The 13036-nt window shown below is 35.5% G+C and overlaps 1 protein-coding gene across 1 annotated transcript in view; it reads right to left on the bottom strand.

Moving 5' to 3' along the window:
- Positions 1–2609: 2609 nt before the first annotated feature.
- The window catches only part of LOC131049939 (trihelix transcription factor GT-1), a 30744-nt gene continuing 20317 nt past the window's right edge, over positions 2610–13036 (bottom strand). The window contains exons 2-4 of the mRNA XM_057984044.2: positions 3722–3841; positions 3374–3619; positions 2610–3265 (exon numbers count right to left, since the gene is read on the bottom strand). Coding sequence (XP_057840027.1) covers positions 3045–3265; positions 3374–3619; positions 3722–3841 — 587 coding nt within the window. The 3' untranslated portion in view covers positions 2610–3044. The remainder of the gene's footprint in view (positions 3266–3373; positions 3620–3721; positions 3842–13036) is intronic.

Raw genomic sequence — 13036 nt, 5'->3', positions numbered from 1 at the left:
TACATTTGCTCGTCATTTCATCTAACATAGGTAATAACAAATAAATGATTAACAATAACAAACAATTCGTAATAGAATACAAGTCTTCCATAATGCCAAGTATTTGGTAATAATAGGGCAAATTTGGCCATATAGACACTCTCTGGCAGCTCTAACAAAACAAAAGCTTAGTTTGTGACCCTAACACTTTCCTTGAACGCCTATCAGTGCCTTCTCTAGTTTGCGTAATTATATTATGCTAAAGCCCAATGTAAGGATTCAAATTCTTTTCTTGCTTTCAAGGCAAATGCAATTTTGGATCCAACTTTCAGCCTCGGCTAAGATCTCAGTTATCTTTTGTCCCTATTGTAGGCACTAATGCATTCCCATTATAGGTCGGCAATGCAATCTTTAACGCTTCTGTTTCTCCAATGAAACAACAAATTTGTCAGCAATCATGAAATGGCATGTAATTAGAATTTGCAAAGTTTGTCCATTTCTTGTTTCTTGCTCCCAAAACTGCTCAACTTCGGTACCATATGTTCTGTTGTAGGGTATTGATGTTGCTATAATCTTCCCTGGCACTTGCACCTTGAAGAGAAGGGGCATCCAACTACACTCTGTCAGAAGTATGTGATGTCCCCATCTATGCAATCAAAACATGATAATGCTGCTCTGAAATAGAATTTAATAATAAATAATAATACAGTTAAGAATATAAAACTATATATGTATAACCAAATAAGTGAATAGAATGAACTAAATAAAATCTTAATAATAATAAAAAACAAGATTTAACATAAAATTTATATTTATTAAATATTAATATTAATTTCATATTTATCAAATATTAATATTAATTTTACAATATTATATTATTGACAAAATACAAATTAAAAAAAAAGTTCTCAACTCACCGGTTCCTTGAATTTGATTGCTGCTGCTAGCATATCAAATGGTAAACTTTGTGACAGACCAAATCTGACGCATGTCAGAATGGTCTCCCTTGCAACAATATAAAATCCTTCTAAACTCCTCTAAAGTGAAATACGCAGCGATTGGTATTAAACAAAGTATGCAGACCATAACAGGATGTTTGACTGCAACTTATATTAGAAAAGAAGAAGGAGCGGTTATAAGACAGGTCATCAAAAAAAGCTCAATCCATTAATGTAATAATTAACATCTATGTGCAGCAATCTACTTCAATGATAATGACACAGAATGACAAGGTTATGATAAGCATCGAGTATCATTGAAATGGTAATATTGATCATAAACAATGATCGATAAACGGCAGTGATAATATTAAAGATATTAAGTAAATAAATTAATAATATTAAATAGAAGAAGTGGCTGTTTGAGGAACCCATTCCATTGAAAAGACGTAATTCTTAAACACTCAAAAGATGCAACCCTTTGATCTTGCAAGATATATCACGTGGATCGATCCCATTCTCAAAAGGACATCATGGGATATCTCTATTTCTTATATCACCCATTATGGATTCGTTTTTATTGAGGATATATATGGGAAAGGAACATGACGATTAAAAAAGAAATACGTAAGAGGGAGTATTCAGACATTTACGTGAAAGGAAGAAAATCGAAAGAAAGCAGTCCGAGACATTGATGAATATATAACAAATGGCAACATTATAAGAGGCTGGACTATATCAAATACAGTGATCTTTATGTGGTAGCGACACCATACATGACAATTAATATATTTGACTAAGGAATTATAAGCTCCAGTAGATATATATCTTCACCTCGATAATCAAAGGAACCAGAGAACGTGGGAACTAATTAAAATATTATTTCAGAAGTATATATGAATATGATAAACAGATTATAAGGAAGAGGTTGTGATCGCTTGTATCAAACTAGTGTCTCGTTTTATAACAGTTTCAGAAAGTGATATAAAGAATGTCATTCCGAAGAGAAGTATGTGGCAGACTTATAATCATTTTGTAGCTCAAGTTAAAAAGGGAGAATTTAGCATATGTTGTTGAGAATCTATTATGATTCTAATCTGAAGGATCAGTTGAGCGGCAGTCATGTATTTCATTGAGGCATAAATCTTAAGTGGGCAAGTCAAAGAATAATATCAAGATAAGTTCTATCTTCCGTACTGTTCTTAAAGTTTTAAGTTGAATATCATAGTAAAATGTCTTCAGTTTGGGAAAACTTCGTATCACAGTTCTCACTATAAGTTGGAATTGTGGTTTCAGGATTAAATTAAGGAAATTCCCAAAAGGGGACAAAGTATCATACAATCTTTTCACACAGAAGAATATGATACTATTCTATTCACTAAAACCCCTTTGTATGCATTACTGCCTTATTTTCAAAGGCAAAACCAATATAAGAAGTAATTTATCATATAATCTTTCCTCACACAGAAGAATGATTATTTATATCCACCAAAACCTCTTTGTATGCATTACTGCCTTCTTTTCTAGGGCGAGACCAATGATAAGAAACTTAGCATTTAATCAATAAATCTCATTATTTAACAAGAACAAGAAATGCATTATCGATTCAGTTTTCACCTGCCACAGAGCATCAACTGATCTTCTGTTGTGCAAACTTGACACACCTCATTTAACTTATAACAAAACTAGGAATATAAAGAATAGGTTTAAATGACATTTAGGAATCCAAAAATCAGTGCCGGATGATTACCTTCAGAAAAGGGTTCATGACATATAGTTGCAATAGAGATTTTTGCTTAAAATTGCAAAATGCTGACAACATTGTTCTCAAGTGCCTGAAGTAGATCAAGAACTTTTCATTTCTATACAGCTCTCCAATCACAATGGTACATACATGCTCATTTGAGCAAAAATCATGGAAGTCATTTGAGATGCCTGTGTGATGTTGACGAATGGTTAATGTTTGGGATTCTAAGACGAAAAAGATATTGATAATATCTAACACGTGTGCCCTTTGAATATCATATCACATGCATGCCTTGATCAGTTCGTACAGGCCTGACTTAAAAAGTAAAGAGGAATCTTGTAGAGTTACATCGGTCATTGAGTTTATTTAACCCATGTTAGCTACAAGCCTAAGTCCTTAAATCCACCTTGCTGATACATACCATTTGGATGAAGCTCTTCCATTGAGTCAATGTCTTTATACCCACCTATTTCTCGCAGTGCTAGCCAACCACGCTTTGCTAAAAATTCACGGAAGTCTTCTTCACAATATAAAATCTTCTCTTCAGTCACTGCTGGAAGCCGACCAGATCCATCATAATAACAGATCTTCACTGTCAAACCTGCAAAGATTGAGATATTAGAGATTAGTGTGCAATATTGCTGGAGTAATTACCCTCATTAGTTACCAGCTACAATCAACTACTTGGCAAACAAATGTAATAACCAACCTGGATCAACTTGGAGATTATAAGATCTTAAAGGCATGTCCCGATCAAAGCTGCGGACAACCCCATCTTCATCTTCTAACCAGAATGCCCGTTTTGATCGCAGTCCAAAAACACTCTTAATGGAATCCTTAATGGCCTCTGCAGAACCATCAATACCTATTCTTCTGGTCACATCACCCCATTTTACAACGATAACCCTGCCTGAAGTTACATTGCGTTCCATCCCAGCATTCCACTGAGGTAAACCTGAGGATATGGTCCAAAGTAACAGTTTTCAGTTGATGATCTCACATTTTACTTCTACATTAAAAAACAGACCAAGATATAAGAAAGTGCGAGCTACCTCACCATTGGCACTGGTGTCCCTCCAATTCCATGGACTAAGTGGAGATTCATGAGACAACAATGATGTTGCTTGGCTATCATTATCTAACCTTTGGTCAAGAGTTAGAGCAGGCCTCTCAAAGTCTGTTATCAACAAATTTTGTCAACCATCCTGATTGAAACAGCATCACATAATTTTTACAATCTTCAATTTAAAAAAAAATTAAAAAATTTGGAAAAAAAGGGAAGACTTCTCAAACCCAGATGATAAGCATTCACAGACAAGAATTCTGTGATTGAAAGCAATTTTCTATAAATTTTACATGTTTTGCGTATATCAACCAAACAATACTTTATGAAATCCTATTCTTCATTTGAAGCTTTAAACTAATTGAAAACATGCTCTCTTTAACTACTTGATATAGGTTATAGTTATAGCCGTTATACAATGAACTTCAGGTTCAATATAAGGCAAGGGAATTCAAGACAAACATGAACACTAGCTGAAAAGAAATCAATTCCTGGCATTCATCCCACCAGAAACTGATAGAAAAGTAATTTAATGTCTTTGCAAAAGTATGAACGAAGCTATGTGACTGCTAAAATGATTGACTTCTCCCTTTAATGATAAAAGAATTAACTAACCCTTCATCATGTAATACTGTCCCAAATATGCTCTTTTTGTAAATACTAGATATCTAAAGACAGAGAATGTTCTGAACATGCTAGAAAAGAGCTTAGTGTCTTCTGGTCAATAAGTTGTGATAGATAATCCATGTGAATTTGCCTTATAAGCAACCTTTATTTCTGCTACTTACTTTATTGTTCCCATTAGATTGTCATTTCCTAGGGCTAGATTGGCTTTCTAGTAACCAAAATAGAAGTGGATACGACTTCAAGTTGCAAAGAGAGATAGAGGATCTGAGGGAAGGAAAAGAAAACTTAATGCAAGATTATCATTGCAAGAGAATCAAGATAAAGCAACATGCATAGAACGATCCCTGCAATTTCCTGTGGCAGAGAACTAATGAGTTAGTACCATAGATTCTAGCTAGAATATATCCAGATGCTGCATATGATGCTCTATGTATTTGCAGAAGAATGATACAATAAGAGCATCATTGCATATTCAAAGCTAATCATCTGACAAATACTCTATTGCTCCACAATCTTCTATATGGGCCATAATTCACATATTCAATGATTACTTGTCAAAGGCCCTGAGGCCCTTCCTTGACATGCTAACAAGTAGTCAAAGTTGGAACTCAGGATCAAGATATATGTAAACACAGCTGGGACAGAGGAACACACTGCAGCTTGAACAGGTAATCCCTACACCTTTGATGTAACGTCCACCTTTGAGTAAACACCTAACAATATAGAACAAATCCTCTTGTTGAGAACATTAGTGAGGCTATAGGACTGTTAACCATTTGCAGGGCTAACGTGGTATCAACTTGCCGTTATGTAGAATCCCTAGTCCATAGGGCTGCCTACCCTTTGGATGGATGTCAGAGAATCTACCCAAAGCTGTACTTAAACTTGGGTGTATTAAGTAATGCAACTAGCATATGAGCCTTCAGCATTAGAAACTCAAAATCGAAAACAATTGTCACAGACACATCTGATCCCCTGAATTCTAAAGGGATGTGTACTCTTCATTGAACTGTAATGAAGAACTTGTGGTTATTAAATGATCACCACTAAAATGACTCTTATCCCTCAATAAAAGAAAGCAATGTCTTAGTAAATGTTAAGATATAAGTTAGTCATTACATTGTATAGGCAGTTAGCGGTTAAGGTTGCAGTTACTACAACTGTATCTGCTTGCATCTTCGCCTTGTATAAATGATTGTCCTTGTTGAATAAATTATCAAGCATTCTGCTATGTCATATGGTATCAGAGCACTGTTTTCTCCTGCGCCTGTGCATATTTGCTAATTCAATGGCTTATGAGCTCTAGTTTGTTGAGTGCTATTTGGTGAGGCATATGGCATGGCAGGAAGGATGAAGGCGAGCAGGCAGCACTAGATGGGATGAATTGGCCATTGAAACCTGAGTGACACTAGTATCTTGATTATAGTGATGGTGTTTGGCATTGGCCATTGCAAGTTTGAGTGCTAGAAAGGGAGCTAGAAGATAAGAGTTTACTTCCCACACTAGTAAAGTAAGAAAAATCAGTCTTGAAAATTACAAAAAAAGTCAAGAGAAATGGCATTGAAGATTGAGACTTGCATAGGATCCCTATTACCATGATCAAGTGAGTTTTTGTATGTGTGAGCCGTTGGTTTAAATAGTTTCTGGTTGCTATTGGTGATGGATTAAAAGGTTCCCCCACTCTTGCCAGACTATTAAGATGGAACGTAGTTAAGTATTGAAATTTATTTGATTAACCATTTAATATCTGTTTTGGACTGTATGGAATGAAGATGCACCATACACAGGTACATATAATATACAAAAGAAGAAATTTGATGTCGTGCAAGATTTTACTAAGGAATTTAATTGTTTATACATCTGGCCATTTTCCTTAATTAAGGAACTTGACAGTAAGACTCGGAAAGCTTCCCTCCAAACCATGTTGGATATTCCTGTGATTTGCTCCAGTGGTTGCTGATTGGGAAGATCTTATGATCCGGTTTGCAGTGTTGTTTTGCTAATCACTGTTTTGCAAAGCTCAGTATTTCCTCTGGTATATTCCGGTGTGATCAGATTTTGTGTTGAGATTTTGGGATATTGTTTGGGATGGTCTTGTGTATCTTCATTTCAGATGGATAGTGATTTGGTGCTCTGCAAGTTATCTTTCTTCGTGACAGTTGTTGATTGGTTGTGTTCTTGAACTTTCAGATGTTGATCGATGAAGATTTGATAAGTGGTGTTGATGCAGCTATTCTTGATGATTCTAATGTGCTTGCTGGTGTTTCCTAGTCGTGTCCTATTTGTTTTGATAATCCGCATTGATCATTGTGCGAGTTTTTGGTGGTTTCTATGAACCGGTGATGATTTTCATGTTATGCGGTATTTCTGGTGGTGTAGTGTGTTCCGGTTGATCTTGGCGTGATTTCCGATGGAGTTGTGCGTTTGGGAATTTGATTTAGATCCATGTTATGCTATGTAAATCATTATATTGGTCTGGTGGTCCATCTTTGTATTGTGTGATGTAATTTTGTAATTGAGGGTTGAGGGTTTAGCCGACCTTGTTATCAAGGTCGATGATTTGTATATATAGGTGTATTATCATGTAATTTAGGTGTCGATGTTGTGTATGCATTATCAGAGAGTTATTTATGGGCGAACAAGTGATTTATCCTTCAGTGTTGAGTTTAAGGAGAGATTGGTGTTGCAGAGCAGACAACTGTGCTTAACCGAAACTGTAATCAGGCATTTGAAAATGCTATTCTTTCAGTTCATTTCTTCCAGGCTGTAGTCCGAATTTTATTGTAAGTCAGTGAGACTTCCCTGAGGGTTGTAGCCTTCCGAGCTATTATCTTTTGAGCAGTGAGCTCTAGGTAGTGTGCCTGAATGCATGTGCATTCCCCATTGTAACATTTTCACATGCTACTGGAGAGTATCATCTTACTGTGGGTAGGTTCCCACCGTGGTTTTTCCCTTAACGGGTTTTTCCACGTCAAAATCTTGATGTTGTGTGTTGTGTTCTCAATTTGCTTATCTCTGTCATTGCTGCAATTTATCAGATCTGTTTTTGTAGTTAAATTTGTAGATCCGGTGACCCCCCCCCTCTCAATCTTCCTCTTCTTTGCTGCTAACAAACCATGCATATAATATATATAGCAATAGTGCCCTTTCCTTTACTTCTCTAATTCCTTGAAAAGAACTAAGGAAAAAAGCATTCAATTTGCAGGATATGGGGCAATAAGGAAGCAATTATTTTTCTCTTTCAGAATTTCATCAGCACTTGAAGAGGAGAGATATTGATACTCAGGTATACATGCAACAAACCTGCATACAGACAAGAAACTAGAATCAAGAGTTTCTTTTAAATTCATTTTCCCTTGGTGTGGTACTGAGCCTATAATTACCTGAAAGAAGCAATGGCCGCTAGGGTGGTGACTGCTAGGGACAAAATCCAAATTAGTATACTATGGACTCTCTACCATGTAATAAATGTTTAGAAAGTTAGACAACCAAGGAGAGAGGACCTGTCGTGTTGTTGATAATACTTGAGTTTGAAGCCTAATTGCTACATTAAGGTGTTATTGTCGTTTAGCAATGCCCAAAGATTGTAAAGAGACATTGAGACATCCTAAGAAGAGTAATGGGATGCAAGTCCAGCATAACAGCAGAATGCAGAGGAAGACTCCTCTGCCAGGAAAATCAAAATAAAAAATAGATATGATAGCAAAGAATGCAAAAGAAATTAGACACTTGATGATTGGACAAAATGTTCCATTTTGTTGACATGGGGAAAATTAATAATTGGGTTAGCCATTATATACATGCTTATGCCACCCTTTATGTTTGCTCAACATATAGGCAAGAATAATCTGAGAACCTAATTCTAAAAGCTACAAATCCCCTCAGTTTTGAGACGGTATAAAGTGCCCTCAAGGAAATGGAAAAACCTAGTAACCCAGTTACTGGAACCAATGTTCCATGTGAGGTAATATAGGTATTAAGAAAAAAAAATTGAAGCTTACGTGAGTTAATATAATTCTTAAGAACATTTTTTTTTAGGCTTACCATTGATCACATTATGAATCACAAAATAGGTGTTAAGCTTGAAAAATTTAGTTTCTTTTTCTCACTTACAATATAAATGTCAAACTGCCTCTTTCTCAAGCCACTCAAAACTGAAAACCAATATTGACAGTATGTAGTCAATCCTAAATTAAAAAGCAGTCAATCATCAATTAAAAAACAGAAGTTTGTACTAGGTTGAAAACAGTGACAACAATTGGCTGAAGTGTCAGGTTAAAAATCCCCTTGGAAAGACTTGACAGAAACAGCTTGGCATTTGCACCTGAATCAAATCCATATGCCACAAAACTTCAGCAGCATACAGAAAGTCCAGGCATAGGCATGCAGTCAAATCCATTGCAACTTTAAAATTTGAATGCCCCATGAAAGAGACTAATCCTTAATACTACTAACCCCAAGGGAGGGAATAGATGCCAAATACATCCAAGCTGAATTTTAAATTAAGTCCACAAATTTTGCCCAAATTCTGACATGAAGATCATGTGCAGTGGGCCATAGCATCCAATAAAGTCGTTTGGGAAAAGAATAAGATCTGCCAAGAAAATATGTGGACAAGAGAAATGCATAATTGAACATTTTGGAGATCTCACTGGATGTACGATACCTCATCTCAGAACTATGTTGCAGGCTTCACAGCCCCTGCCTCCAATGGTTCTGGGTCCAGGTCCAGGGATCGGTACCCCAAGGATCCATCCCAGGTGTGCTGCAGTCAATTGGACAACCAATACAGTCTGCGAAGAAGAGATGAGTATCAGAGAGAAATGCAATAATTGAACATGTTGGAGACCTCACTCTAGTCCAACACCTCATCTTAAAACTATATTGCAGGGTTCACTTCTCCCCATCCCCATAGTTGGCCCAAATGGATCCAGGTCCAATTCCAATGATGGGTACCCCAGGCATCCAGGTCCAGGTCCAAGGATGGGTACCCCAGGGATCTGTCCTGTGTACACTGCAAGCATACCTAGGCACTCAGGCTACCCAGACAGTGCACTGGGCAAACCCTATCCTTATTTGAAAGAAACTTTTTGTTTAGAATCGAGAAACATTAAAAAGAATGCATTTTAAATCATTTCTTTTGCAGGAGGTCCCAAATGGCCTCTGCTGCTTATGCATGCAACTCAACCCTTGCTTTTAAATTCATTTTAATTTATTTTTTCTTTAGTTACCGGCTCAGATACAGTTGTTCATGTGTGCCAGTACGGCAAAAAAATATTCAGGCTTGGGTTATTTTTGAGACATCCTTAAAAAAAACATATAAGAACGAACAATATATGTAATATATATTTTTTCTGTAGCCTAAAAGCAGGCATTAAGTTCAGATTATCACATAAAATGCATATAATATATTAATAATGTAAGTTACATACAAATTATATAAGATTGAACTGATAAATATATTTAATTTCAGAAAAGCCCAAAAATATAGCTGTAACCTCAAATGTAGAAAAACTAAACATATGTATACTCCACATAAATTATACATTTAAAGGCTAAATATCTGTTTAAGTTAGAAAATGTAAATAAATGTAAACATTTAAAACTAAGTAGAGAATTAAAACTAAGGCATCATTAATAATTAACATTTGGTACCTTAAATAAATGTAACCCAAGATACAAATGCATTGGACACTTATAGGAACTAAAGAAACAAAATGTGTTTTGTACGTGACGCCAGCAATTATCGCATTTTAATTTTACAGATATATGCACCAGGTTAGACTCCAGGACTTGCCATACAAAGAGAAGCCATAAAAGTTGAAAACCTCCAACAGCTGTACAAATCCCCAAAACGTGGAAAAAAAAAACAAGTAAAAAGAGCAGCAAACAAAACAGCAGCAGCACTGACAATAACAACAACACAACTAAAACGCCATCATCTTTAAAAACATACCCATCAGCCATTATTAGATGGAGAAGTAGAGGCAAAGCCAGGGAATGATAACCTTTCCATCACGCATACCCATTGGGCCATCAGCCTTATTGGATGGAGAAGTAGAGGCAAAGCCAGGGAATGATAACCTTTCTATCACATTCTTCTCAGCCTCCTAACCATAACAATGTCATCTGTACAAGTCCACCATCATTGATGATGAAACAGCAATTGTAGCGGCAAGGTGCAGGGTCATAAAATTTATTCTTTCTGTGAAATGCGATGCCAAACAAAAGATCAGAGGGAATAAAATAATAAAAAAGATGATGGTTCCTACAACTTCCTAAAGGTTCACTTTGAACACAGGATTTTGGGCCTGGATTTGCCCAGGTACATCCAGCATACAAAACAGCAGTGGTGCCAACAATGACAACAGCACCACTGAAACACCATCATTTTTATACACATACTGATTGGGCATCGGCAGACACTGAAGCAAGTAGGAGGAGAAGCCAAGGAATGATGACCTTCAAACCACATTCTTCTTGTCTTACAACTGTAACATGGCATTTGTAGCAGCGAGGTGCAAGGTCATTTTATTTATTATTTCTCTTAAGTCTGATGACAAAAACAAAAATCAGAGAATTTGTTTTAAATGGGATTTGCCCTCATGGAGATACACGGACAAATCTGGGCCCAAAATGCCATCCCCTACCTGCACCCACAGTGAACAAGACTATGAATCCAGACCAGGAACAAACCAGACCATACCTAGGGGTTTTTCTGAGCAAACTGACGACAAAGTTTGTTCCATGTTTAAGCTGCAAAATCACCTTGGCTTGGTTTTCTTTTCCTCACTTATCTTGTTGAAATCCAATCTCATATTTTGTCTCTCTTAGCTCTCTATTATCTTGATGATGGATCACGGAGTGTCATCCGAAATGTTGACCGAAAAAATCAGAGAGTGAAATCCAGAAGCAGCATCAAATAATCTCATCCCTGTTTTTGTTTTGACATCCTTCATACTTTTTTACTCAACGTCCATAGCTTATGGTATTTTTAGCTTTCTCCTTTTATTAACCTTTAAAAATTTATTTATTAACTCATATGTATACACATTTATATCCTTATTTATAAATAACTTTTAAATTTGTATTATTATTATTATAATTAATCTAATATAATATATACATACATATATGAAGATGCATAAACATACCTACATACATACACACAGTCTACATATATGTCTGTAATTTAGTTATTATAATCAACTTTCTACTTATATAAAATATTTAATATTATTAAATCTGCCCCACTCTTATATAAAAACAAATTTTACAATAAATAGCTTTTAAACTATGTTACCAGGTTCCTCTAACAACCTCCACCCAGGTAACCGTATGGGTTATAGTCCCAGGCTGGTTCCTCTCTGGGTTCTCCCAGGCACCTGAGCAAACCCAGGAGGACCCAAGGACTGCCCGAAAAGAAAACAGAAAAAATAGTTATTATTCGAAACAAAATTCGATGAATAAGATTCAGATTTTTTTAATTAAACATGTTGATGTTATAGATAAACATTGCTGTTACACAGAAAACATTACAGGCTTATTTCTTTTCCTGCAAATAAATTACTACAGGCAGATTTTGACAGAATCCTACAGGCAGCTGTAGACAGGTAGAAATAAGTTGTGATACAAAATCTGGATTGCCCCTTGGTTGTAACATCCGGTTAAAATGATGTCAAGATTTGGATGCTGAGATTGACTGTTGCAATGAGACAGTTGTAACCCATGAACAAGGAGTCATTGTATATGGTGAAAATGGATAATAATAATAACAATATTGAAAGGCTAAATAGATTCAACCACAAAACCCTAGCCTAACAATCAACAAAGATCCACCATAACATATGAAGATTACCTAAGACAATGCAAATCACAAGAAATCACAAAGATTATACCATCACATGTCCAATAGGGTTTTGATCTCCATCCTTCCTATCTCCATTGATCTTGCTTGATATATTTGCTCTCAGATTTTATGTGCACAAGAGCTCAACAAAGAACGGAATGTGGTTGCAAGTAGGATCGTAGTGTAGTCAAGTCCTCCAAATTGTCGATTAGGGTTTGATAATGAAGAAGGCATCTCCTTAAATAGAAGACACAATATGAAATGGAGGGATGAGATTGAGAGGTGTAAAAGGAGGTCGGCTAAGATTAGAGGGTAGGTAGAAGAAATAATAAAATAATGAAAGGGGTAGGTAGTGTATGAATTAAGAGATGAGTGACATGTGTCATGTGTAGAAAAGGGTAATGAATTAATTAAATAAATAAAGATTTATTTAATTAATAGAAGAAGTGGGACAATTAAATAAATAAAATATTTATTTAATTTAGGAAAAGGATAATTTAAATAAATAAATGTATTTATTTAAATGAGAAATAAGGCTAGAAGAGGATAAATGAATTAATTAAATAAATAAAGATTTATTTAATTAATAGAAGAATTAAGCTTAGATAATTAAATAAATAAAATATTTATTTAATTAGACATGACAATTTTAGGTGTCTACAGTCATAAAATCAATTGACGAAGATGCAATACAATCAACTATGGAACATTGGCAATTCTTTGAGCTAGAGCAAAAGGTTGAGACAGAAAACAAACCAAGAAACTAGAATTGCATGTGGAACCAACCAAAATGATCTAGCAAATTCTGACGTAGTGAGCACCTCTAAAATTGG

Source organism: Cryptomeria japonica, chromosome 8 (genome assembly GCF_030272615.1).
Source record: "Cryptomeria japonica chromosome 8, Sugi_1.0, whole genome shotgun sequence".
Lineage (NCBI taxonomy): Eukaryota > Viridiplantae > Streptophyta > Pinopsida > Cupressales > Cupressaceae > Cryptomeria > Cryptomeria japonica.
Note: the sequence above shows the minus strand (reverse complement) of the source record. Positions and strands in the feature narration are given on the sequence as shown.